At 48.3% G+C, this 25,690-nt stretch overlaps 13 protein-coding genes and 2 non-coding genes across 15 annotated transcripts; 7 read left to right on the top strand and 8 right to left on the bottom strand.

Moving 5' to 3' along the window:
* Positions 1 to 282: 282 nt before the first annotated feature.
* On the bottom strand, positions 283 to 1,205 carry FMAN_01764 (uncharacterized protein; the record flags this gene model as incomplete). The annotated part of the gene is made up of 2 exons (XM_041822645.1): positions 283 to 983; positions 1,034 to 1,205. The coding sequence occupies 2 exons, from the start codon at positions 1,203 to 1,205 to the stop codon at positions 283 to 285; spliced, it is 873 nt and encodes a 290-aa protein (XP_041677109.1).
* A 584-nt stretch (positions 1,206 to 1,789) lies between these two features.
* Positions 1,790 to 3,099, top strand: FMAN_01763 (uncharacterized protein; the record flags this gene model as incomplete). Its single annotated transcript, XM_041822634.1, has 3 exons — positions 1,790 to 1,836; positions 1,897 to 1,915; positions 1,996 to 3,099. The coding sequence occupies 3 exons, from the start codon at positions 1,790 to 1,792 to the stop codon at positions 3,097 to 3,099; spliced, it is 1,170 nt and encodes a 389-aa protein (XP_041677108.1).
* Positions 3,100 to 3,268: 169 nt separating this feature from the next.
* tRNA lies at positions 3,269 to 3,357 on the bottom strand. The gene is given in 2 exon segments: positions 3,269 to 3,304; positions 3,322 to 3,357. It is a non-coding gene; the product is annotated as a tRNA-Trp (tRNA).
* A 356-nt stretch (positions 3,358 to 3,713) lies between these two features.
* FMAN_01762 (uncharacterized protein) lies at positions 3,714 to 5,282 on the bottom strand (the record flags this gene model as incomplete). Its single annotated transcript, XM_041822623.1, has 1 exon — positions 3,714 to 5,282. One exon carries the CDS (start codon positions 5,280 to 5,282, stop codon positions 3,714 to 3,716), a length of 1,569 nt encoding a protein of 522 aa, XP_041677107.1.
* Positions 5,283 to 6,291: 1,009 nt separating this feature from the next.
* FMAN_01761 (uncharacterized protein) lies at positions 6,292 to 8,461 on the top strand (the record flags this gene model as incomplete). Its single annotated transcript, XM_041822612.1, has 6 exons — positions 6,292 to 6,419; positions 6,471 to 6,560; positions 6,608 to 6,763; positions 6,816 to 7,038; positions 7,092 to 7,646; positions 7,697 to 8,461. The coding sequence occupies 6 exons, from the start codon at positions 6,292 to 6,294 to the stop codon at positions 8,459 to 8,461; spliced, it is 1,917 nt and encodes a 638-aa protein (XP_041677106.1).
* Positions 8,462 to 9,304: 843 nt separating this feature from the next.
* FMAN_01760 (uncharacterized protein) lies at positions 9,305 to 9,859 on the top strand (the record flags this gene model as incomplete). The annotated part of the gene is made up of 1 exon (XM_041822601.1): positions 9,305 to 9,859. The coding sequence occupies one exon, from the start codon at positions 9,305 to 9,307 to the stop codon at positions 9,857 to 9,859; it is 555 nt and encodes a 184-aa protein (XP_041677105.1).
* Positions 9,860 to 10,283: 424 nt separating this feature from the next.
* On the top strand, positions 10,284 to 10,365 carry tRNA. The gene is given in 2 exon segments: positions 10,284 to 10,319; positions 10,331 to 10,365. It is a non-coding gene; the product is annotated as a tRNA-Gly (tRNA).
* A 250-nt stretch (positions 10,366 to 10,615) lies between these two features.
* FMAN_16025 (uncharacterized protein) lies at positions 10,616 to 11,237 on the top strand (the record flags this gene model as incomplete). The annotated part of the gene is made up of 2 exons (XM_041822589.1): positions 10,616 to 11,087; positions 11,155 to 11,237. 2 exons carry the CDS (start codon positions 10,616 to 10,618, stop codon positions 11,235 to 11,237), a joined length of 555 nt encoding a protein of 184 aa, XP_041677104.1.
* A 635-nt stretch (positions 11,238 to 11,872) lies between these two features.
* FMAN_01759 (uncharacterized protein) lies at positions 11,873 to 12,250 on the bottom strand (the record flags this gene model as incomplete). Its single annotated transcript, XM_041822578.1, has 1 exon — positions 11,873 to 12,250. The coding sequence occupies one exon, from the start codon at positions 12,248 to 12,250 to the stop codon at positions 11,873 to 11,875; it is 378 nt and encodes a 125-aa protein (XP_041677103.1).
* A 710-nt stretch (positions 12,251 to 12,960) lies between these two features.
* Positions 12,961 to 13,581, bottom strand: FMAN_01758 (uncharacterized protein; the record flags this gene model as incomplete). Its single annotated transcript, XM_041822567.1, has 1 exon — positions 12,961 to 13,581. One exon carries the CDS (start codon positions 13,579 to 13,581, stop codon positions 12,961 to 12,963), a length of 621 nt encoding a protein of 206 aa, XP_041677102.1.
* A 1,397-nt stretch (positions 13,582 to 14,978) lies between these two features.
* Positions 14,979 to 15,941, bottom strand: FMAN_01757 (related to ketoreductases; the record flags this gene model as incomplete). Its single annotated transcript, XM_041822556.1, has 4 exons — positions 14,979 to 15,506; positions 15,561 to 15,716; positions 15,774 to 15,860; positions 15,909 to 15,941. The coding sequence occupies 4 exons, from the start codon at positions 15,939 to 15,941 to the stop codon at positions 14,979 to 14,981; spliced, it is 804 nt and encodes a 267-aa protein (XP_041677101.1).
* A 501-nt stretch (positions 15,942 to 16,442) lies between these two features.
* Positions 16,443 to 17,480, bottom strand: FMAN_01756 (uncharacterized protein; the record flags this gene model as incomplete). The annotated part of the gene is made up of 3 exons (XM_041822545.1): positions 16,443 to 16,903; positions 16,973 to 17,042; positions 17,094 to 17,480. The coding sequence occupies 3 exons, from the start codon at positions 17,478 to 17,480 to the stop codon at positions 16,443 to 16,445; spliced, it is 918 nt and encodes a 305-aa protein (XP_041677100.1).
* An 833-nt stretch (positions 17,481 to 18,313) lies between these two features.
* On the top strand, positions 18,314 to 19,064 carry FMAN_01755 (uncharacterized protein; the record flags this gene model as incomplete). The annotated part of the gene is made up of 2 exons (XM_041822534.1): positions 18,314 to 18,379; positions 18,429 to 19,064. The coding sequence occupies 2 exons, from the start codon at positions 18,314 to 18,316 to the stop codon at positions 19,062 to 19,064; spliced, it is 702 nt and encodes a 233-aa protein (XP_041677099.1).
* A 259-nt stretch (positions 19,065 to 19,323) lies between these two features.
* Positions 19,324 to 21,587, bottom strand: FMAN_01754 (uncharacterized protein; the record flags this gene model as incomplete). The annotated part of the gene is made up of 2 exons (XM_041822523.1): positions 19,324 to 21,324; positions 21,378 to 21,587. The coding sequence occupies 2 exons, from the start codon at positions 21,585 to 21,587 to the stop codon at positions 19,324 to 19,326; spliced, it is 2,211 nt and encodes a 736-aa protein (XP_041677098.1).
* A 912-nt stretch (positions 21,588 to 22,499) lies between these two features.
* FMAN_01753 (uncharacterized protein) lies at positions 22,500 to 24,092 on the top strand (the record flags this gene model as incomplete). Its single annotated transcript, XM_041822512.1, has 2 exons — positions 22,500 to 22,871; positions 22,926 to 24,092. The coding sequence occupies 2 exons, from the start codon at positions 22,500 to 22,502 to the stop codon at positions 24,090 to 24,092; spliced, it is 1,539 nt and encodes a 512-aa protein (XP_041677097.1).
* Between the last annotated feature and the right edge of the window lie 1,598 nt (positions 24,093 to 25,690).

Below are 25,690 nucleotides of genomic sequence, written 5' to 3'. Positions count from 1 at the left end.
AAGTTGGAAATGTCAAGTTTATGCGGGGATCACATTTCAGCTGCTCTGAGTTGAGACTTGCAGTCAGCCTTGCGCATCCCATCCTGGTAAATGGCTGAATTGGGGGGCTTCTATTGGGTGGCTGTTTACCAGCCAGGATCTAAGAGCGCTTACCACAAAAACGACGCCGATAAATGGCAGAGACAAATGATGATGATGTGCAACAAGGGAAAACCAAAGCATATCTAAATTGTGAGTTAGATGCATTATCTGCAGTTGAGTCCACCACAAAGAGCTTAGTCCCTATCTGTGCTCCATCTGATTCGAACCACCAGCTCCTCCAGACTGAGGCTCATCCTTCGGCACAAGCTCAATCGCAGAGTCTCGGGAATGCGGCTGAAGATTGTCAGGATATCTCAAATAAAACGCAACCATAACCAGCAGCATCAAAACCGAGTCAAACACAAAAGTTGGCCATTCCTTCTGCTGCAAATATCCCTGCTTATCCATAGCGAACTCGACTACTCGAAAGATGTTTCGGACTAGAATGAGAGCTGATGTGAAGTAAAGCATATTCAGGTACGCCTCCCAACGGATCGAAACTGGCATGCTAGTATGCCTCACATGGACCCTGAACCGTCGATGAAACACAACGCAGCAGGCTACAAAAGCGAGGAATAGTAAGATCTGCGCGATGAGGCCAGTAATAACGATGATGTTTCCGATGTGGACAAGATCCTCATTTGCGAGCAACCCACCGCCATTCCCCTGGATATTGAACGTAAGAACATCTCCAAGGACAAAAAGACGAGTCGTCCAGCGAACGGAGATGAGTGAACAACTTTCTCCACTTATAGCTCTGACCAGACGAGAATAGACCATGTATAATGTCGCTGCGAAGAAGACGGGTGGGAGGAGGAGAAAGAGAGCTTGTATGATGTTGAGAGGGAGCGAGTCGGTGGCATTGTAGCATAGGGCTCGGAAGAAGTAGCCCAATACTTCGCCTACAGATAGGTTAGAGTTGTAGAGAGGGTCGAGAGATGGGGAGACATACAGACGCCACCAAGGAAGAAAGGGAGACAGAAGCGTGTTTTTGACTTGTGCATCTTGTATCCGACCGCTACGGTTGCGAGGGTGAAGAGAAGCGTGAAGATTACTGATCCGACGAGGCTGGGGACATATTGCCAGAGGTAAACTTTACCGAGATATTTCTTTAGCTCGGGCATTTTGGAGAAAATTCCACCAAAGTTTCGTGAGTGTTATAATGATAGAATAGCGACGAAGAAATAGCAGGAAGTTGGCCGTGTCCGTTTAAAGGTGGGCTTATTGTACTTGTTCCTTGACAAGGACTGAGGGAGAGACGTAATTGTCCAAGAGCATTATGGCGACATGAATATATATTCTCTCCATAGTCCACTAGATTTCAGCCCCTAATTCTGCTTGAGAAATCCTCCGCTGACACGCGTGTTGCGTACAGGCTATTGCGTATCAAAAATGCCCAATCATCAAAATTACCCTAAAGCTGGATATAAGATCGGGTCGTTTAAGCCCGAACACGCGTGTTAGCTAAGCAACTTGCAAGGATCAACAACTCCATCTTACCAAGTTAAGGCTAGCCTGTTCTATTTAGGCTTTGGGCTTTCCAGGATTATCTGTCGATCACGTCGCTCGCTTACTGCTTGCGAATCCTTGATGATGAATTCTTGTTTCAGCTCATTAATCTCACTTCTGACTCTAAATTTCTGGGCTATTACTGTTCCGAGTTGCTGTCTCTCACATTTCCTCAAGATTATTTTAGGTGCAACTCAGCATGCTTCGACGAAGTCATAAAAAGTCCAAGAGGGGATGTGCACAATGGTAAGTTGAGAACATCTTAAGCTTCCAATTATGGAACATGAACTGATACCGTCTGATCAGCAAGCGACGTCACGTAAAGGTATCTCCCCATTCTCAATGCATGAGCGCTTAAGCTTAATCTCCCGCATTCAAGTTCCCATGACTAACACGCGTGTTCAGTGCGATGAAGGCCGCCCGTCATGTCTCCTCTGCACAATGTCAAATCGAGACTGCAGCTTCGCCTCCGACCCGCAACCACCCCAAGACACAAACTCCTCGACCCCGGAATTGTCATCTCGCGAAGGATCACTCCTCAGCCTTGACGCTAACCTCAGACCAACAAGCGCAACATCCCTTTCCGACAGCCATAAACAATCGTTCGATAGCGTTGTCAACATGGAGCACATGGAACTCTTTATCCATGGGATAACAAACAAAGACTTGTTTAGTCTCGGTGATAGAATTGAGCATTCTCAAGAGACCCTTGATATCTGTCTTAAAGAGAGCGTCAGGGCACCGTATCTCTTGCATCAAGTGCTGGCATTCTCTGCACGCCATCTAGCGGCTATTCATCCCGAGCGCTCCGAGAAATATCTGCACCAAGCTGTTGAGTTGCAAACACGAGCCGTTTCGTTGTTCAACTCGACAAAGCGAGAGGTCGATTCGTCGAATTGTCTCCCTATTCTCTTGTTCTCGGTTACTCTAGGCCATCACCTCCTTGCTGATGCCTTGGCTACCCGAACTTCAGATGGTCTTGATGGGTTTCTTACTCACTACGTACAGTGTGTTGAGATGAACTGGGGTTTGTATCGTTTAACACTCTCCGCATGGCCTTTACTTCTCAACACGGAGCTTGAACCAGTTCTATCGTGGAGTAGTCAACAATCCTCCAAAGACCCTACAGGAAAACACTGTGAACCCATACTCCAGCTCGTCAACGACTCGATTGCTTTGTCAAATGACGAAAAAGAAGTGTGCCGTGAGGCAATACAATACCTCCAACTCGGCTTCGATGCCATGTTCAAAGAAGACGATGGCGGTCGATATCGCATGATATTCCAATGGACGATGCTAGCGTCACCCGACTTGACAAGCTTGTTAGCTACCAGACGGCCAGAAGGTCTGATCTTGCTGGGTTATTACGCCTTATTATTGCACCACGGAAGAAGTCTCTGGCAGGTTGGAGATACAGGGGTATACCTGCTTGGACTTATCACGGCCTATCTTGCACCGGAGTGGCATATCTGGCTTGAGTATCCACGACGAATAATGCGACAAAAATGAAGCCATATATATCCATTCTAATAATAGCTTGTCTATGTATTCATGAGCGGTCTCATCAAAGTGCCATGCCCATGTAGATCTCCACATACGGCACCATACCTCAACAGGAAGATCCACACAACCTCAACACTAAAAAAATGGAATACGAGAAAAAAAAGAGAAAAAAGAATGAGGCACACCGGATTTGAACCGATAACCTTCAGGAATCTCCGTGCTAAGTAGCTGGAATCTGACGCGCTACCGTTGCGCCAGCGCCCCATTGTGTGTTGGTTGAAGCTCGAGTTTGCAACCAGACCCTTCAATCTGGCTCGTCGTGGAGCCGATTTTCGCCGTGCGATATCACAATTTTTAGATAACTTGCCTCTGAACTTAATAAAAATTTTCTAAGTTTAGGCTACCTTACCTAGTTGTAAAGACCTAGACTTATAATACTGGCATCAGTGGTAAGGGCAGAATAGATCGCTGCATGAGAAAACCAATATAACGCTTATTAGTTACAAGGGCTCTCCGCCTCTTTCGAGAGCCCACTTCGCCAAAAAGTCAGGATTTCGCTCAACTTCCCCCTTGCAGCCCACCAACCACTCGAGGTACTCCTCATGCTGCTGCAGTGTTTGCTATAAGCTTTGCTTGTCAGAGAGGAATTTATCGCCGGCTAGCCCAAACAGTCTGAACAAGTCTTTGAGGAGGAGTTGAAGACGGGGAGACAAATGCCATGGAGACTCGCCCTGGGATCGAAGACAATCAATCTGGAAGATTTTCTGCTTCAAATCGTGGACCGCTGTCGGATGAGCTTTTTCGCCGTACTTTGTCGTGAATCTACCCGCTTCAGAACGAAGCTCAGATTGAACCTCTTGGGGCTGCTGTTCCAACAAGAACACGAACCACCGACAAAGGTACTCGGCCAGTGCTGGCCGCCCATTCTGTTCCATGAAGCATGCGTTGCAGCAAGCCTTGTCAAAGATCTCTTGCGTAAGTATTAGTCCGTCCCAAGTTAGCTGCCCCATGAGAGGTTCCCATGCCTGAAACCAATACCCGGCACCCGCACCGAATCGAAACGCTCTCAACTCCTGCCATTTCGTACATCGAGGACACCGAGCCATCCACAAAGTCCAAGGCTCTGGGAAGCCTTGATAAAAACGCTTGGATGGACGCCCTTGTTGCATGGTATCCAATACGCCAGGGAAATATCGATCGAGGGGGGATGCGATCATGTGGTTTTCAATCGAAATGATGGGAAATCTTTCAGTCCCAAACATGCCATTATGGCTGGCAATGGTCGCGTTATTGAAAACGTGGTTTTTGTATTGGCATGCATTGCACTTTCGATGGTGTCGGCTACTGCCGAAGCTGCTCCGCATTGACACCAAATTCCACAAAAATAGGTTACGTATGTTGCTCGGGATATACGTGATTCGTTGTAAAAAGTCGCCATATTGCATTCCCTCAAAGTGATCCAGGTTGTGGTTTCGGATCTGATTGAATAGCTCGTTAGGACTTATGGCTAGAATATCCCCAACAATGAGGTTATAGCGATCTTGTATGCTTCTGCCGCCGTCGGCTGGGAGTGGCGTTAGCGGTGTTACCACCCTCGCGATGCGTCCAAGCCCAGGCTCCCAAGAAGTAATGGTCCTGGTTGCAGGGAACCCAGTCGGGGGCTTTTGCCAAATCACCTCGGCCAAGAATTTGTATTGAAAATGGTAATAAGGGAGAAGCCTCTTGCAACCGGTACAGGCCCACCGCGGCCGCGTCTGTGTCTTCAAGACGCCGGGGTCACTCCAGAGGGGTCTTCCGTGGCAGTCAGTGAAGGGCAGAAGGGAGCCTCCATGTCCCGGAAGGCACTCAAGAGCCAGCAGACGCTCAATGAACTGTTGTCTCTGAGGTTTGATGATTTTCAGGAAGTGGCGGTTCGTTTGACGTAGCGAGATCAACCCGATCGGGTCTAATAAACGAGCGATTTGCTCTTTTAGCTCCACCGCAAGACCGTCCAGAAATGGACCTGAAGGCCGTCGATTAAACGATGGTGGGCTAGGCGTCCACTGGAGAATAGGGTTGAATAACCGCTGGGGTAGTAGAAGAGCTAGTACTCGAAGTTGTGGTGGTAATAAGTGTAACACAACAACGGGTGATCTCGTATTCAATAACGAAGAATACATGTCTGTCTGTGGCATGGCGAGGAAGGCCATGAGAATCAGACGGAAGAATGATTAAAGAATGTAAATTAGAATCAATCAATTTGAAGTGATGAAGAAGTTGAGTTTGTTTACGATTTTGAGCGCCTGAACACTTTCCTGTTGGTTTGCCTACCTATTCGGGGAAGGGACAATGCAAGACCGAGTGTGCAACATTCCCTATGGGCAAGTGGGCAGGAGCCTGGTCGATGAGCATCCTTCCCTGTTATCGTTGTTAGGTACTACCTTAAGTTGGCACCCATTGCCAGAGGCACTCATGCTGCGGTCTGTCCTGCCCATACCACTGACGCTGGTATCATAACTTAAGGTCTTTAAAATTAGGTAAGGTAGCCTAAATTAAGAAAATACTTACCAGTTCAGGGTTAGATTATCTAAAGAGTAAGTCGCTTCCATAAAATTGGCTACTATGGTGTTAGCTGGGGCGAGGGTAACTGATTGTTTTTGAGGGCAGTGCGAATTACAAGTTGCAAGGCTCCATTTATTAGATTTCTGATATACCAAGAGTAGAAATTTTGATTTATCAGCATATTCTGTAAATAGTCTATCATTTGGCGCCTCATCCCCGATTCCCGCAGCATGAAAGGACTTTATGACTGACTTCCGTTTACTTTGGGATGAAGCTGCTCGCTTTTGGCGATCTGTGAGTGGTTCACAACGAGAGCTAGGCTTGGTGAGCTTGCTAAGTCTCACAGACTTGGCATGTCAGCATTGCTGACTACAATCATACCGGACATGCCCGCGGAGCTCCACGGCTGACATTCCACAAGTAATCCCCATCGAAATTACGCGGTTACCTCAAGGAAACTGACGCGGCTACGAGGCTGTGAAGCTCATTGTGAGAATCGCCAAGATGAAAACATCTTTGGCGATAGCGATGAAGGATATTGAGAGTTGGCCTAAGCCGCTTTTGAGCCGCATATAAAGAGTCGAGCCGTCGACTTGAAAATGGAATCGATCCAGCAAAACATTCGAGACACTAAGTTCGTTTATCGATATCCACACCATGATTCTCAATCGTCTTAAATACGCTCTTACGGCTGTCTTGACAGGCAGCTCCACTGCCCTTGCGACCAAACCCGATGTCTACGACTATGTCATCATCGGCTCTGGACCAGGAGGAGGTTCTCTGGCGTGAGTCAAAGCACGAACTTGACACAAAACTCGCGTGCTGACGGGTAACAGCGCCAATCTAGCTAGAGAGGGACACTCCGTCTTCCTTATCGAAGCGGGAGGAGACAATCACACCAGCATCCTCGAGCAGCTTCCAGCTCTGTGAGTTCCAATTCTCACAAGCCCTTGCTGTTACTAACATTTGCCAGAGCTCGAACTGCTGCCGAGACTCCCGACCACTCTTGGCAGTTCTTTGTCAATCACTACGAGGACTTTGATGCGGCTCGTCGTGATCCCAAGTATACTTATATCCAGACCAATGGTTCCTACTACGTCGGCCTTGATCCGCCTGAGGGTGCTAGGCCGTAAGTTCTGGTAAACCTCCTCGTCGATTTTATGCTAATACCGAGATCACAGTGCTGGCTTGTACTATCCTCGCGGCTCAACTCTCGGCGGAAGTGCGCAAGTCAACGCCATGAACTTTGCCTGGTGTCCTGATAATGAGTGGGACTATATTGCCAATATGACGGGCGATGCCTCCTGGGGCCATGAGCACATGCGTCGACATCTGATGAATCTCGAGAACTGTACCTACGTCCCTGAAGGTACTCCTGGTCATGGTTTTGAGGGTTACCTGGTGGTACGAACCAGCCCTTTTCTTCGTGGCGGATTATACTAAGACGTTATTTGTAGAACGATCAGAGTAACGCAACGGTCAACATTGGATCTCCTAATGTCGCCAACTTCTTCTCACAAATGTTTCGTGAGACTGAAGGCATCGATACCGAAGATCCCGCCGAGATGACCGAGCTTCTTCTCCGCGACCTCAACGATATCGACCCGCGTCGCTACGAAAACGGCCGCATGTACAGCACACCCGTCGCAATCGATCCCAGCACAGCTGCCAGAAGTGGTGCTGGGATTTTTATCAACCAGGTCATCGATGCCGGACACCCTTTGACTGTCAGCTTCCACTCTCTGGCCACACGAGTTCTCACCAAACAGGGCCGCAATAAGAAGCCCCGCGCTTATGGTGTGGAGTATATGGTTGGTGAGGGTTTGTACTCTGCTGATGGGCGGTACGATCCTGAGCAGACTGGTGAGATTCGGGAGGTCTACGCTAAACACGAGGTCATTGTTTCTGGTGGCGCTTTCAACACTCCGCAGATCCTTATGCTGAGTGGTATTGGCCCGCGCGAGGAATTGGAAGCTTGGAATATTCCTGTTGTCGTCGACCTACCAGCTGTTGTAAGTGCCCCAGCTAATCTTGAACTGCTCCATGCTGACTACCCCATTAGGGCTCTAACCTGCACGACAATTACGAAGTCCCTGTTCAAATCCGTGGTGAAGAGAACTGGCTTATCCCCAGAGAGTCTCCATGCACCGGTACCTTCGATGACGAAGACCCGTGCTTCGTACTCTGGCGAGACGACGCGTCGGGACCATACGCAGCACGCGACAGCAGCTACGGCGCCGTCTGGCGAAGCAGCCAAAGCTGGGACAACGACTCGGATCTCATGTTCCTCAGCAGTCCAGGTCTTTCGGGATTGGTAGGCTTCTACCCCGGTTACTCAACCGGCGAGAGAGCAGGCAACGATCCCGCAGAGTGGATGCACGCTGTTGTGAAGATGCAGACGAGCAACAGCGCCGGCACAGTTCGACTCAACTCATCCGATCCTCGCATTCGGCCTAACATCAACTTCGACTACTTCGCTGAGTCAGCTGAGCGTGATCTCGATGCTATTGTTGAAGGAATTGAGTTGCTCAGAAGGGCATTTGACGCGACTGGTGTTCCGTATACGCAGCTTAGTCCCGATCCCGAGAACCTGAGACAGAGTATTCAAGACTTGGCTTTCAGCCATCACGCCTCATCAACCTGCGCCATTGGAGCTGATGATGATGAGAACTCTTGTCTTGATTCGAGATTTCGGGTGCGTGGCGTCGATAATCTGCGCGTTGTCGACGCGTCTGTTTTTCCTCGAAGCCCTGGAGGTATGCCCAATGGTCCGACTTGGACTATGTCTCGCAAGGCTTTTGAGACTCTTTTGGAGGACAACCATTAATAAACTGCCTTCCGGAGATATTTGGCTCAGCAGTGGCGGTGGCCAAAAAACTGGCATTGATGATAAGCCGTCAGCCGGATGTCTTGCGTGTTAGGTTTGTGGCTGATAGCTTATATCCGCACAGTCACATGGAGTTTCTTCTACCAAATTGTTACCTTTTTATTTCTACCCCAACCCATTGTATACAGTATACATTAGATAGTCAATATCTTCAACACCTGTCGTTTCTTTATTCGTAGCATAAAAGGAGAAACATAGAGTCCAGGGTACGAAATTACTGAGAACTCTATTCAGACCCAATAGCCTATCACAGCGCTCACCCCTTCAGTAGTGGCTCACCTCCTGACCAATGAAACAGACCCGCCTCACTGTCAGATTAAGACATGGAGAAAAAAAAAAGATGACAGCAAAACTTTGATCAAGTCCTGTCCATCGGAGTCCTCGGATGTGCACGATACAGGGCTTCAAGTCACCCATAAACCCCTTCTAGAAGAACCAGTCGCACTATCACACCAGCCGCATCCTATTTTCAATCGTCGCATGCCTAGTGCGCCATCTTCAACAAGGTTGTTAGTGCTGACTACTCACGGGCGGCCGAAATTGCCTCAACTTGCGGGGAAGACGGAGCATCCTACGACGAATCAACGTAAGTTCACGTTCCAGAAACACAAAAAGGTGAGGCCGGGGCCAACACATAATACCATGTCTGATGTACATTCACTCAAAAGATATGGCGTTTCATGTACCTACCTACTCACTCATATTACCAAGCTATGACTAACACTTTCGATGCCCATTAGATAACGGCAGTCAGACCTGTCCCGGGCTGTACTGCTGTAGGCCATGCGGTCTAAGCATCAGATATTCATCACTGTCCCTATCCCGAGCCGCGTGCCGCCGGAAATCGTCCTCGCTCACATCCAGACATACACGCCCATGCTGGCCAACAACGATGTCATTATGAGCTTCAAAGAGACGACGCCCAACATGGAGCTCGTCACCAAAGACCCATTCTTTGGCACGCCGAATAGCAGCGTGAGGACCTTTTCGTCCAGCGAGAGACTCATGCTGGCGCCCGGCCTGACGAGGGATAGGAGCTGGCCCGTGACGTGTCTGAGTATACCGAATGGTATTCGCTGTAGAGCTGATGCCAAGGCTGGTGTTACTGTGAGAACGGAGTGGATTGTGAGGCCGAGGCAGGAGTTTGGAAGTAGCCCCGGTACCAGCAGTCCGGGGACGCTGGTGGAGGAATGGGAGTTGTATGAGGAGGTTATCATTGAGGCGAATAGCCTTCTTATGCCGTTTGTTGCGCGGACTGCGGATGAGGTTCATAGAGGGATCTGTCAGAAGGTTGTGGATGAGGTTGTGAACAAATACTTAGCCAATGGTACTCATTGATGAATTATAATAACAGATACCTACCCATTTATTGATACTGATCAACGAAGTTCCTCATTTCCTCTCCTGATGGTCCCCAAGTGACTTGAAGTCTTTGCTCAAGGTTTGGATAGCCCCGGGGGGCAAGAAAACAGCGAACCTTACTCTGGGATGTCAAAATAAACTTGGCAAAAGTCATCCTAAACTTAGGCTATATATTACCCTAAATATTTTTGTCATTTAGGATTGAGGTCCTGTGTTTTCTTTCCTCCGCTAGAATGACTAGTTGAAGTTTAGAATCCTTCAACCGTAACTCACCTGAGGCTCATCTCACTTATGCACCAGTAATACGGGCTCTCTCGTATAACTGCTCTCCACTCTCACGCAGCACCACGATGGAGAAACCTGTGGAGTCTTTGCGACGCATCGAAACATCAAAGACACCGCGTAATTGGTTTAGTGGTAAAATTCTCCGTTGCCATTCGAGCAGCGTCGGGGAGCCCAGGGTTCGATTCCCTGATTACGCATTCAATTGACGCTTCAAAGCGTCTTCTTTTTGGTCCTTTTGCATGTGTTCTCATGGTTGCGATGTTGGGTTCATTCGCATGTTATAAGCACATATCCATACCTAGGCTGTGACTGAATCGGATGCACCTACTCAGACGAGGGCTATGTTGAGTTTCCAGGCAGGCACGACAACTGCTGCTTCCTTGGCGCGCCTGACTTGCGCCTCCCCAGAGTTCCCAAGAATCAGAGCAGACAGAAACAGGAAGGAAAATGCAGAACGTCGAGATTTCTTCTCTCCAACAAACTCCCAGCAAGACATCATCATCACTCATCTTAACACTACAAACCATCAACAGCATTCAGCAGTATACAACACTCATCTCGACTATGACCAAAAGGAAATTCGACATCAATGACTTTATTGACACGTCACAATTCTACTCCGATGGTGAGGATAACAGACAAAACGGCAGTTTAAAGAAAAGCAAAGTCACGGAGACCTCGACAAACCACGATCCCAATGTCCCCGTCGAGGAGCCTGTCGAGAATCAACCTGATCTTGAATCGTCACAGCCAGAGAGTTCAAACGCCCAGAACACTGGAAGTGGCCCTGCAAACCTCCGTTCGGGTGGCACAACCGAGGAGGATCTCGGCACGGAAACAGTAGACCCCAACCCTAACGCCCACGCATCTGATCCTGGACCGTCGCAGCCGGAGGGTTCAAATTTCCAGAACACTGGAAGTAGGCAGCGGCGGACAAAATGCAATTCAGGTAATTGCACAAGAGAAGTTGAACCTCCAGCACATAGATGTCTACCATGCGTCGAGTCTTGTCGCTCAAGCGGAAGGTGATCAGAGACAAACCTTCAACCCTGAATCAAATTCAGCTTAACTAACATGTCAAGCAGGAAAAAGCGAGGGAAGTGTACGGGTGGTTGTCACCGGGCGTGGGATGGTAAGGAAGTATGTGACCAGTGCAAGTCTGAAGGAAGGCATCCGGGCCAGGAAGGAAAAAAAGTAGAAAGGAGGAGGACTGCAAAGAAATAGGGGACACGTCGGAATGAGAGGAATTCGTATCATCTTAGTAATGGCTGTAGTGGCAAAGTTTTGTGGGTGGAGTTGCTTTGAAACGTTAGTGAGTCCCTCCTGATATCCCTCTGGGCCTTCGGATGCCAATGATAGGAGGCCACACAGAGGTCTTTGGCCTGCTAATATGAAGTTCGTCAACGAGACCCCAAGAGTAAGCTACGTCAGCTTCCAGCACATGAATGAGAAATGGGAATAATATATTCATAACTAAATGTGAAAGAGTGAGGTAGTTAATCAGACGTATACCTTTACTGTAAGAGAGTGTTTAAATCACAATAAATCCTCCATCTTTCGCCTGAATCTGCTTACGCTCCCAGAATCATCATATCGCATAACTAACTCCGAGGTGCTGAACTAATGAACGTACTGGTAATAGCATCCTCATCCCTTCAAACCCCTTCGCCATAAAGCTATCTCTCGCCAACCACTTTATGGCCCTCAAGGTGGACCGCACTTCCAGCTCTTGTAGTGAGGCTTCTTGGTAGTCTTGAACGCAAAGTTGTCCGCTCCCTCAAGACTGACAAAGCTCCCCTTACAATTGGCCTCCGTGTACACCTTGCAGTCGAAGCAGCTGACAAGAGACTTGGTGTCGTCAGAGTAGACGTCAAAGTTCTTGATGTTGGCGGGAAGATTGTAGCACTTTCCGGGTTTGCCGACGCCAGTGAATGACTTGCCGGGCTTGATCTTGAGCTTGATCAGATCAATGCCCGGGTTGCAGTGATCGGTGCGGGCTTCGAGGGTGGCGTCTTCTTCAATGGCCATGGCGCTGGCGCCGAGGCTGAGAGTGATGATGGTGATGAGAGATGAGAGATGCATTTTGATGGTGTTGGGATGCTGGTATGATGGAGTTGGTTCTTGTTCTTGATGAGATGCTTTGATTGTTGACTCTTTGTGATGATGAGTCTCTCATCAAACCGAGCAGTCCCTCAGCTATTTATGCTTCAATCAGGGTCGCCTTCAAAACTACCTCAGTTGCTATTCTCGCCTTCTTCACAAGCAATGCTCCATCAATCTATTCCGGGATGCCACCAAAACCTATGAATAGCTCCCAGATCCCGTCCTCCGACGGTGAGATACGGGGAGTTTTTCGTGTGCAATGAATGATTCCATGGTTCTCAGATTCACACCTCTCCGTGAAAAAGCGCTGCGAGTCAATTCGGGGCCCGTGTTGTTGTTACATTTCTGCGGTCAACTATTAATAGTGACGCGCCTCCGTCGAAAAGCGCAGCGAAATCATTAGAGCCACGCTCTCACGACCACTACTCCAAATTACCGTCGCATCAAATGGTTAAGCGAGGTAAATGGTGTTTTAATAGATTCTGATTGTCGATCTAATAATACTTATGATATGATCTATTGTCGGAAAAGGTCCTAGGTGACTTCAATCGTGGTAGTAGATTTTCAGCATGTCACTAAGAGATATTGATAGGAAGACCACAGAAGGGAGTCCTATCACAGCCCCGCGCAACGCAAACTAAAGTCCCTCGCTCCTCTGTTATCCGTCTTCATCCTCAGACGTGTCTAATCTAGACTGCCAGCCAAGCCGCGGTCGAGACGGCACCCACTGATGCTACCTTGGAGTTCCTGAGCAGCCTCCGATACTCCTCAATCTTGGAGATTCCAACCATGATCATCTCCTCTTCCAATTCTGGAGCGAGTCCATTCTTCCAGAGACAAATCATTCCATTGACTTGCTGATCATCAATGGTGACTGACATCACAAGATCCCTCTCATCCCTAAGCTCCCAAGAAGCTCTGCCGTGTACAACCATCCCTGTTGGCTTCCAATGCAGCTCGCCCAAGCCACCACTCGTAGTGAACTTTCCATCAGCACCCTTAATCGTAATGGTGCGACTCTGCTGCGAGAACTTGACCTCCGTCTTGGGAGGGATGCTGTGAAAGTCGATCATAGCGATCTCTGCGTTCTGGCTCGGAGACTTGACGTAGCATTTATCGCCCCAAATCTCAAGGACAGCTTTCCGTTCGACTTCGTAGCGAGGTGTTTTGTCACCCTTGACACCCAAGATTCGGCGGTGTCCGACAAGAGCGGTGTAGTGCATTTCGAGCGCGGGCTTTTCCGCGCTGCGTCGGGGATCGGGAGTTGCGTCCTCACGAACAATGAACTTTTCAAGCCAAGAAGGGGCCATTTTCGATTTGAAGGATAGTTGAATAGAGGGACCTAGAATGTTGTTGTTCAGGAGAGGAAAGGCATTGGTGGCATGTCTTGATCCAAGCGCGTCGCTTTAAGCTGAGAACGAGAACCCATGCACGTTCTGTGAACCCTCAAATCTGACAGCAAAAGCCTAACTGAACAGGGCTTAGCATTTCCATGACAGTTGAGTCTTACGTATTTAAATATCATGTCATGTAACAGGATGAAACTTTAGCCCGGAGACAGGCTTTTGTCTTGCATGAGTCCCGCTTCATGCAGGGATTGATTTACCGTGTTGGAAACCTGAGCATAATTTACAATGGTAATTTTAGTAGAAAACACCCAGATCCAAGGTCTTTGTTAAAGAGAACACAACAAATGAACAATTCCACACCCAGAATTGTGTACTTTGTACTTGAGCTTCGAACAGAACCTGAACCTTCATAAGTAGCCCGATCACCTCCAGCACAAATGAACATCAGAATCTTGTCGGTAGGACATTGAAGAAAGGCTCCATGGTATTACGAGGTGTAGATCTGCTATAAAATGTGATACTGCACCAACAATTGGGACTTCAACAAGATCATCGACTTATTGATCACCTTGCCCAACTGGACTTAGTCGAAACTTACCAGGGCGTTTCTCTGCGGTTACTCGAAACTAAACCAAACCAGATCATCATGCCTTCGAGGAAGTATTGGGGTCAGCGAGGACAGGGTAGACGCTTTCGTCCCAAGCCCTTCGATTTTAGTTACATCCTGAATCCATCTCCTCCTGTTGCAAGCCATCTCGCTAATTCAACTGACAGTCTATCCCTTGCGGACGAAACAGCCAGCCAAGCCACCACTCAAGACAGTGAACCTGTCATATGCAAAATCCGGTCGTGCCGCAATCCAGTCCGAGCGAACCGCAAGCGTTGCGGCGATTGTCTAGATAGAATGTCGGCTCAAAGGCGAGCTCGCGTCCAGAAGCGCCGAAGTCAGGGCGTCAGAGATCCAATCACTGGCGAGACGACCAAACAATGCGCCGACTGCGGCAGGCCCTCTGACAAGTATAGGTGCCCCCCGTGCTCTAAGAAAGGCTCTGCTTCAAGCCTAGCCCTCTACCACAGACGGCGCGAGAAGGGTCGATGTCCAAAATGCGGCGGGGAAATAGACAGAGGGGGGTACTGTTGCGAAAGGTGCCATTTGAGAGATCTCAGCATTGGAAAAACAAGAAGAAAAAGAAAGAGTCGGGGAAACTCTGCTTGAGCTATAAGAAGCGCTCCTATATGTAGAAAGTAGATCATAAAACTAGAGATATTAGTCCTTATGGATGAAGATAGCGTCATCTTGTGAACCAGTTTTCGCTGAATCCTTTTATTTCCTTGCTGCTTAGACTCTATTCTTGCAGCTATTCGCGACGTGAGTTCCACTCCCGATCAAAGTTTGTCAGCGCCCTCTGCGCAGTAGGTACGCAATCCAAAGCCTTGATAGAGACGCGAGGCGGTAAGCTGAGCATGTACAATACCGACTGCGCTAAATCCTCTGCAACCAGCGGCTCATACCCCTCGACAAAGTCATCCATAGCACTCTGATCGTACTGAACGCGTTGAAGATGGAAATGTGTCTGTACAACACCTGGTCGAAGAACTAAAACCCTGATATCTGATCCGGCAGTTTCCATGCGAAGACTGTTGGAGAAGCCCTCAAGGAAGGCTTTTGACGCGTGATAAACTGCTTCGCCGTTGAAGGGTGGACACTCGAGGCCTGTGACTGAGGAGACGTTGATGATGGTTCCTTTCTTTCGTTCCCACATTGAGTGGTTGAGTACTGCGTGGGTGGTGAACATGACGCCGTTGATGTTGGTGTTTGACATCTGGGCGACTTGATCGATGGGGATTTCCCAAAAGCGTCCGGGGGCGCCGAGTGCAAGACCGGCCTGCGAGGTTGTTAGTACTTAGATATCAGTCTCATAGAGATGTCGTCCACTCACATTGTTGATCAAGATGTCAATCTGGCCAAGCTCAGATATGGCCGACTTCACTGCCTTTTCTATGTCGGGCTGGTTCTGAATATCGACAGGGTAGACTCCGACCTTGACCTCAGGGAATCTGGATGTGATCTTATCGCGCACTGTTTCAAGCTTATCCTACATCCAAGACACTCATCAGTGAATGGCCCAAGGGTTTGTTTGATCGGTCCGCACCTTGCTTCGAGATACTAGGGCAATATTCACGCCATGCTCAGCCAGCGCCAATGCAATGGCTTCGCCAATACCCATAGAGGATCCAGTCTATAACATAATTAGCATCTCTGAAGTTCACTATCCATGGGTACGAACGATGAATGCTGTCTGTCCCTTCAAAGCCTCCATTTTGTCCATCAGTTTGGTAAAAAGCCCAGCCGACGTAGAGGACCAAGAGAGACATGCACTGCGGTATTTATGTCTTTAAGCTGAAAGGTCTTTTCATAGCTGATAAATCAACTTTGTATTCATCACTCTGTAGTTAAATCAAGGCCCATAGTGACGTCGACGATGACTAATAGAGGATAGCCCCAACTCGTATAGAATCCGAGTACTCGGAAAGCACCAAGTAAAATCTACAAACACACTATACTAAGTTAGATACACTTCAAATTTTCGTAATGGGAGAATGATGTTTCTTTCAGGCGCTCTTCTCCTTTCTCACGGCGTCCGCTTCTGCATCCATGCTTGGTAATGGAACTCATGATGTCGAGATGTCATGGAAGCGGGGTAGCTCAACAACGGCGTTTACGTGAGGGGGTCCTCATGCCAGCAAAGTCCAGCTACAATATGTCTTCAGATGAATGATAAGAGAAATCTAAAACTATACAATGTCATTCAGCGTGACCGTCATTCCCCAGTGTTCTCATCTGATGAGAAAGCTTCCGGATATAGCCCAACCATCTTCTCAAACGCCTTCTGCGCCCTCTCCTTAAGCTCCCACCTCGCATTCTCATCCACCGTCTCTGCAACCTCCTTGATCTTTGACGCCCAAAGCTTCCATTTTGTAGCATTCATCTGAAACTTCCATTTCGGCAAAGGATTCTTGGCCCCCTCCACGAATAACTCCCCAGCGAGGAGTATGTGGTTCAAAGCAGCAAGAACCTGGGCCTGCCGGCCTGCGTCTGTCTTGACGTCACCTGAGGTCTTTCCTTCAAACGCCCTTTCCAAGTCATGTGCGATCCAGTGATGTCCATCATCTTCTAGACAACCTCCTTGGAAGAGTTTGGAGATTAGGGCACTGGTACTGAACCATTCTCCTGCCCACGTATCCTCGTGCCCTTCTGAGTTCTTTGCTGTGTAATGATCAACTGTAAGACGAAGATTTGTTAGAAAGTCTAGGTAGAGAGATGATTGTCCAAGCGCGGTTTGTAACTTACCGTGACCAGCATTCCAACACTCACTAGCTGCAGCTTCAATGCCCCAGCCAATCCAGACAAATCGAGGATCCTGGAACACACAATTAGAAACTTGAGACAATGGCAGGGCAATGTTACCAACCTCTTCATGATACTTCGCTGCTGCACCATTCTTGATCGCAATCAGAAACTCTGCGATCCTCTGATGCCTCCAGCTTGTATACCACAGCTTAGGTGCGACATCAAAGGCAATTATTGCAATTGTGTTGAGATATTCTCCAGCTCCATGGTCTTCCCATTTGACACGTTTGTCGGCTTCGGCCCTATAGAGATCATAAAACTTGGTGACGGCTTGTGATATCGCGGTGTCATCGTCTTCAGAAGCAACTAGCAGATCGCGAACAATCTCATAGGATGGAGATTCTGAGAATAGTTCATCGCGCTCTTCCTCGATCCTTTCGTTAAGGAACTCTAGCCACGAAGAGACCTCAGAGGACTGCTCGACTTGTGTAGGTTCTGTAGTATCCATTGTAGTAATTGATTGATGATAGGAAAAACAACAAGGTTGCCGTGATAGATTTAGAGGTGGTTAATACAGACAGAAAGTGGCTCGATTGTCTTATTTCTGAGGATAATAATGAGTGCAGGCCTCCCGAGAGGCTATGTTTAGTGAGGTTGAGCTCAAGGCAGAAATCGACTGAGGCGGAGTCACTACAGTTCAGTTTACAACCAACACCTGCGGTATTTCTCCACCCAATCAGCTCATCACAATTCTACGCGCGCGTTTAATGCAATGCAACTGTGACGAGCGTCTACCAACTTGACTCATTTATCATGTGATTTATCTTATTTTAAAACTCATCCTTGCAATGCTTTCATATGATTCCAAGTGTCCGGGCGTCAAGATGACATGTCGGAGGCCTAGGCGCGCGTCAATACCATGTCAAATAGCCGATAGGTCAGTCATCCCGGTCTTGGTGAACACCATTCCATTCGCTTAGTCTCAGGTTCACCATTTTATGTATGTTGGTTCTAGATATCTTCCAACATGCATATATTTCATCCCGGAAATACAACTCTCGTGTCTCATGGTCTCAAGTCTGGGCCAACAACATTATCTCGTCGATCTAACTTTATCTGTGATGGAGTTGTATATTATGTCCTTTGTTTCGATGGCTTTTACTGACCAAGTCAACAACTTCATCAATCATTCCTCATAATCACTAAGTCGTCGTAGATCGACGACGAGTGGTCTTTAACTTCATTGTCTTTGCCTTCACCTTTATTGTATCTATCGCCTGACCGATACTGTAATTCTATTCATCTTCTTAAGTCTGTACCCAGTCTCTTTAATCCGCAACAATGAGACGATTCTTCGGACGCAAAGAAGAGCCAAGGCGCAACTCAGATGATGACCACAAAAAGATGGTCAGTCCCCAACTGCTGCAGAGAATTAGCCAAGGCTAACCATCAACAGCAATACTATTCTCCCCGAGGCATCATCCCCGTCAAGGTCGTAGAACAACAGACGCAAGAAGTTGTTTTCGATCCAACACAGGTTTCTCGTAACACGAAAGACTATCCTCATGCTTATGAAGATGTAAACCTGGAGGGAAAGACTTTCCAGGAGTGGGAACGCAGGCATGACGAAGAGAAAGTCCGTCTCTACGAGATGCCAGTCAACACGCGCATGAACTTGGAAAAGAGACCGGCAACGTTCAAGCAGGTCCAAAGACGCGAGCTTGAAATTCGTCCCAACGATAGGAAGGACGCTGTTCGGAAAGAGCTCAACGACCCAGGTGTTTTCCGGGGTGTCATCACTGGCAATGTTGAGACCGGCCAGGTCTACGGCGTTCAGGGCGTGATATATCATCCAGAACAAAACCCTCGTGGTTTCAGACGATCTCCTATCGAGCCACTGGATCGAGAGGGCAGGCAGTTCTTGCGCTGCTTCGAGGATGATGCTGCTGATCCTAATCGTGTGACCACCTGGCCTCCTCGGGATGAGGATGCCAGTGACCTTCAGGCATATGAGGAGCGGTACAAGCAGGTTAGGAAGACTCGTCCGCCCCAGCAGCAGAAGTCCAAGCAAAAGGCACCCAACGCAAATTGAGGTCAGGATGAATATCTTTTATGTAATATGAGGGAGTCACTATATAGCGTCGGATAATGAGTACGAGTTTGTGTAAAGCTTGAGATTTGTAGCTTGCTTTGTTAGTATGACTTTGGCTATGTGATCTGTGTTAGAACATTCCCGAGTTCCGCCCGTGGATGGATGGTGTAAGCGAGCGGCAAACAACTCCAGTTCTTCACACTACCACCAAAACACCAATGAACACACCCTGGCCTGCCATCTCGATGCGCTCCGCCTCTCATACGATGGCCGCCGGCTGGAACTCCGCCTTCTTAACAGCCTCGCCATACATCACCCCATGCACATAAGTCTCCCCAACCAAAACCCATCCTTGAGCGCCCTTCCGTAGCACAAACGGGACATGTGCCCCTGCGATCAAACTCAAAACATCCCCAACTTCTGTTCTCGCTGGCCCCAGTCCCAAGTACCCCTTCTCTGTTATGAAAAGTACTCTATCAGTCCCAGCATCATCCACCGCAACCGCAAAAATGTCCCCCTCCTCTGGATCAGGTTTGTGCTTAGATTGAAGATCATGCTTAGCATCAGAAGCAGAGTCTGAGATGCGAGCAAGATAATTTGCAAAGTGATCGCTGCAAGCATCAGGTGCAGGATGCGTGGTGAGCCAGATGTTCGTCAGAAGGGTTCGCCAAAGCGCCTCAGGGATGGTTATTGAAGGTTGGGGCGGATAGACCATGTCGGCCAGACGAGTCTTCCCTGGATGCCATGACCGAAGGCCCTTGTAGAACGTCCTCTCTTCTTCTTTCTTCTTAGGCAGAAGGGCAATCTTGGCGATTCTATCCAAGATATGAGCGCTCACTGAGAGTGTTCTTCCGTTTCCAGACAACGAGTAATCACCCTTTACATTAGACGCCGCATGAAAGACTCGCCAATTGTGATCATAAAGCCGTCTCCCCCGAGCCTTTTGAGCCTTCATCTCTTTCAGGAACAGTGGCTCCGTCGCAACGGCGCTCGCCATCTTCGGAACCCAGCTTGGATAACCAACCCCCTTTCCAGACCAATCTGGCTGGAGGGCGTCGTCAAAAATATCTTCTTCCAGCGGCGCCCAATCTGGTTTCTTCTTAGGGAATCGCTTCTTGGCCTTGTGCCTGTCTAGTAGCCTATTGCCGATTGGCTTCTTCGACTTGAACTCGTATGCCTCCCGGGGAAGAGGATGGTTGACCAAAGATAGGACGAGAAGACCTGCCTCACCGCTGATGAGACGCCGGGCTATGTCGAGGTAGAAGTCGCCCATATTTCGATTGCTGTACTCTGGTTTGAGGGGCTCCCTGCCAAGCGTTGTTGGATCTGTGATGCCGAGAAAGGCCCAGACCTTGTCACGCGGATCACCAGCCATTCTCGTCCCTCCAAGCATCGTCACATCAAGAAGATGGAGCTTTCGCCCAGCCTTCTTCAATTCAAACATCGAAGGCTGAAAGGTAACCCAGTGAGGCACCATCTTTGGCGACAAGTGACTCGCAACAAAATATGTCCAGTCCATCGCCTTCTTCAGCTCTGACGCCAGGACTTCTTCACCATTATAATAGAAGGCGTATTCCTTTGCAAGGATAAACTCCTGGACAGTCCAAACACGACTCCACCAACTCTCTGTGACTATCCGGAGGAGACTGAGCCATGATATCAGCTCCGAGCCTGTTGATGTTGCATCAAAGAAGGCCCTTGCAGAAGCGTACTTTTTGCCGTGGAACTGGATATCGGCATTGTCTGGATCTTCTGGGAATGCCGGCCACGCTTTGAGAATACTCATCGCGGCTGTTCGTTCTGTATGCTTTCTACCAAGCCATATAAAGACCTTTTCAGCTCCACTGTATATCTCATCCATGCGAGCAACCTGGACAGTCTTCTCATCCGGGTCGTCTTGGTTAATACACACGGCATCAGTCCAGATAGGTCTGCCGTTGAGGTATTTGTGTAAGCCAAGGAGCGCAGCGTGCAAGTTAGCACCAATGGGATATAGTTTGTTGTTAATCGCTATATCGACTGTATCGGCGTGACTAAAGTGAGGGACCTCAAGCTCAGTCTCACGAAAGTCGCGACCACGATTCCACATCGGTCCGAAATCGACCCAGACGTAAGAGAGACAGACATAAGGCGGTATCTCGGATGCAGAGTAAGTTTTCATAATCAGAGAAAGGACCGAGTCATTGACTTCGACCTGAACAAGACGAATTCCCTTTGTGTCTTCAAGCGGCGAGTGGACCAACTTCTCTGTTGGCAAGTCCTATCTCAGGTTCAATTCTGCAACTTGAAGAAGACGAGGATATTATCTCTTACAGGCTTTTGACTAGATGACCCTTGAAGGCTTGAAAAGAAACCAGATAATCTTTCTTGACCGGACTGGAAGGCTGCTTTGTAGCCTGCTTTGACCCCCTCAGCTGTTGAGTAATCCACTGCCCATTTCGCCAGGGCTACGAAAGCGTCGCTGCTGTTTTCGGCTCTGAACTTGGGATCACGGGGGATCCGAGCTTCAAATGGTATATCCATGGTTATCGAGAAAGAGAAAAGTAATTAAGTTGCTGTCAAGTAAAATGTAAAGGTTGGAGATGACTTGAGTGTCACGGCTTACTCTCTGGTGATCTCCTCAGCTGTGACGTAATTGTGCTTCCTTCGCTCAAGCCAATGAGGAAGATGAATGTTGTTTCACAAATGATTTCATTCTTTCGCGTTTTCTTCATCTGTATTGCTCCGTCTCTTTTAATATTGTCACGACGAATGAAGACTGGACATTGGCTATGCCTTTTTCTCAACTGTTGCCAAGATCTTTCAGGCCGTACAGAGCTTGAGTTGATCGTGGGGCCTTCGGTGGCGCAGCACCACTAAAGACGAGCGCTGGATAGCCGCCCCAATCCCCTAAATCAGGCCTGGAGTGACAATCGATCCCCGCTGGCTTTAATCTTTGCGTCTCATTTTAACTTAACGGTAATGACGAGTATTGTGGCCTTAACTGACATACTTGTATAGTAACCAAACTCATCACGTTTCTTACCAGCGTTATCCAATTCCCTTCATATCCTTAAAATGACAACTTAGTGCTGAGAAGCATCTATCCAATTGTCATATGGAAGCGTCGGTGTTCTCGATGAGTAAAGCTTCAAGATAAGCTTCCAACGGCCAAGATTAACGTATCACAACTGCCACTCCAACGGTCGGAGTAACCATCAGTGGAAAAGTCCATAAGTGGAAGACACCGCAAGATTCTATCCTCGACTCACGTTTCAAGATCCGTCCTCAGTTCTGGCTAAACATGTCATCCCATCATCTCCGCAACACTAGACCCAGTTCATAACCTTGTCTCAGCCAATGGCGTCTCCACGTGCGCTCCAATTAAACCGCGTAATTTCCAGGCTCAGAACCGTCCTCCATCAACTAAACTACCTTCCTCATCAAGTATATATAATGGCACTCTCCTGGTTCCGCTGCAGAGGGAGACTGCTCGCTCTCACTGCAGTCTTTTCCTTCGGTACTTTCTTCGTTTTGAGACAGTACGCAGATATGGCGTCCCTACCGAAAAGCTCGTTACTTGGCCTCCTTGCGGCTGCGCCGGTACTGGGAAGTGACCCAAATATGAAGTGGTATCCTCCGAGCTCTAGTCAGGTTAATGACCTCGATAAAGTTTTGGATGGGAAGGGAACTTGGGGCTTCATTTATGAGTCGTCGCATACGCCGGATGATAAGTATGGGACGTATAATTGGTGTAACATGCCCCATGCGAGGAAGAGGGAGTATAAGAAAGCTCCGAAGGATTATGAGTTGCAATATGTTGAAGTGGTAAGTGGAATACCCCGGGTCACATTTGTGATACAGTTACTAACTTAATAGTAGATTCAAAGACATCACAAGCGTACTCCCTACGCAGCCAACGCTTTTCCCGTTGAGCCATACCAATGGAACTGTGATAACCAAGGTCTCTACTATTTCGGCCGCCAATTCACCGAATCCCCCAAACCTAACGCCCAAGGCTACTGGAAAGGCTTCACTTCCGAAATCAACCCCTTCATCCCGTCCGGATGGATCGGATCCTGTCAATTTCCTCAAATCACCGCCGAAGGTCTGGATGATTCTTGGGTACATGGAAAAGATCTGTATGAGGTCTACCACGATCTTTTGAAATTCATCCCAGGCCGCAAGGAAGACTGGCGTAGTAAGGTCATGTTCAGAGTTACCAATAACCAGATTACGAGTCAGGTGGCTGGTATGTTCATCAACGGCATGTATCAGACCACCGAATCTGTCCCACTGCTTATCCAACAAGCTGGCGTGGACAGTCTTGAGCCGCAGTACAAGTGCAGTGTTGGAAGTCAGTTGACGAGCGCTATCAAGTCTTCTTCTAACAAAGAGTGGCAAAAACATCTTGATAGGACAAAGGATCTTTACAAGACGCTCGACGACATCTCTGGTGTACCATCTAACGACGTTGGGTTCCATGAGAGTTTTGATCATTACTACGATAACCTTTCGGCTCGCCAATGCCACAAGAAGCCCTTCCCCTGCAAACTAGTCAACGGGAAGAACTCAACCACTTGCGTTGATCAAACACTCGCTGACAAGGTCTATCGTCTCGGCCAATGGGAATACTCCCAGATGTACCGTGACGCACCCGAATCACTCGCTGCGTCCGCTACTTCATGGGGCGTCTGGATTGCCGAGCTAGCAAGCCACTTCCGCGCCGTCATAGCAGGCAAGCGAGATCTTTTGTATCTTCACAACTTTGCGCACGATGGCTCTATCAGTCGACTGTTGAGTATTCTTCAGATCGATGTAATGGTCTGGCCTGGCATGGGAAGTGAAGTTGTTTTTGAGCTTTACAAGAAGAAGGAGGAGTACTTTGTGAGGGTTCTCTGGAGTGGAAAGACTTTGAAATCTTCACATCCGGATCTGGGCAAGATGGAGATGGTGCCTGTGAATACGTTGTTGAAGTATTTCGATGGGCTGACAGGGAAGGATGCTAGTCTTGTCAAGGGACGATGCTCCGGGGATGTTCCTCTGTAAACTGGCACCTTGTGGCTTACTTGATGTTAGAGCTTGATATTATTGGTGTGCTTACATGGATACGTTGCTAGGCAGACAGTTACACAACCGTTCTGAATATGAACAAAAACATTCAACGAGGTGGTACAGCTCTCAACAAATTGCTTGCTGGCTTACAAACGCAGTCTAGTAGCCTGCAGTGGGCCTTGCCGGACCAATGTTTGATATGTCCCTAAACCAAATTCCTTTCAGACACAAACATTTAACCACGCACGTTTTTATCAACCCATGCCTCAACTTACCTACAGCAACTTCTCTGTCTCTCTATCAACAACAAGACACGATCGAAACCTGGCCTATTCTCCAGATCCTTTTCATAGCCTTCAGATGATGCCATCAGCCTAGCGAAGCCGAAAATGCCCTATTGTCCTCCTTGTGACAGGCACTTCCGCCTAGAGAACTCCTTGGACCAACATATCCGTGCCGTACACTCTCAGACCTACTGTTGGCGCTGTGAAAGACACTTTCCGCACGCACGTGCAAAGGAACAGCACCTTGAGAACTCTCCACGACATTATATCTGTACTCACTGCGATTATGAACCCGACTTCGACTCACAAGATGACCTGACGGATCATCTGATAGAAGAACACCATGCTTGTATTCCATGTCATGAGTACTTCTCCGACGAGGAGGACCTTCTGGAGCATGATGTCGATGTTCATGATAAATGCCGAACCTGCGGCCGATTCTTCAGCTCGCGATCGAACCTGATCAACGTTGGTCTTCCCAACTACTGCCTTATCTTTTTACCTCATACTTATACTTCCATAGCACCGCAAGACTCACGCCGCGAAAAATGTCGAATGCCTCGGATGTTCAAGGATGTTCATCTCCCAGTCAGCCATGGTGCTCCACCTTGAGGCCAACACTTGCGAGTCGGGGTCTGACGAACATTCCATCAGACAGTGCGTTTGGGACTACTACGAGATCTACGGGCGCCGGAATCATGACCACGACGATGATCTTGACTGTGGTAGCTGCGGAACGTATTTTGACAAGTTGAGCGCTCTGCTGCAGCATGTCGAAAGTGAAAGCTGCGACGCGAGTATCTCGGACTACCACTCACTTTTTGACTATATAGAGCAAAGCATTTAGTAGAGCTAGGATCTTCAGATCGGCTCATGCTCTCTTCGTACAATAGTTGATCGTTGGTTTTCCCGGTGTACGACAGAACACTCGCATTCTCATAGGGCAGGTAGCCAAGAGACTCTGTATCGAGGAAGAAACAAGCAGTGATGGTAACCAATGCCCACAAGAACATTTGAGAGATTTCCATAGTAAGACAAGGCAAGAGAAAATTCAGACATACATTTACCAAGGAACATGAAATACCCCTGATGTGACAGGATATAGATCTCCCGTTCCGCGATGATGCTTCATCTCTAGGCCAGTACCTGCTCATCGGGGTCAAATATGAGGTCCTCAAATTACTAGTGCTGTATCATGAACGCTGGTCAGGACGGGTTTCTGGCCTCGGCCACAGAATTATGTATAGATGCCAATCAGTGTATTAGACCAAACTAGTCTAAAGTTTACTCAAACATACTAAACTCTAC

The sequence above is a fragment of the Fusarium mangiferae genome (genome assembly GCF_900044065.1).
Source record: "Fusarium mangiferae strain MRC7560 genome assembly, contig: FMAN_scaffold001, whole genome shotgun sequence".
In the NCBI taxonomy this organism is placed as follows: domain Eukaryota; kingdom Fungi; phylum Ascomycota; class Sordariomycetes; order Hypocreales; family Nectriaceae; genus Fusarium; species Fusarium mangiferae.
Note: the sequence above shows the minus strand (reverse complement) of the source record. Positions and strands in the feature narration are given on the sequence as shown.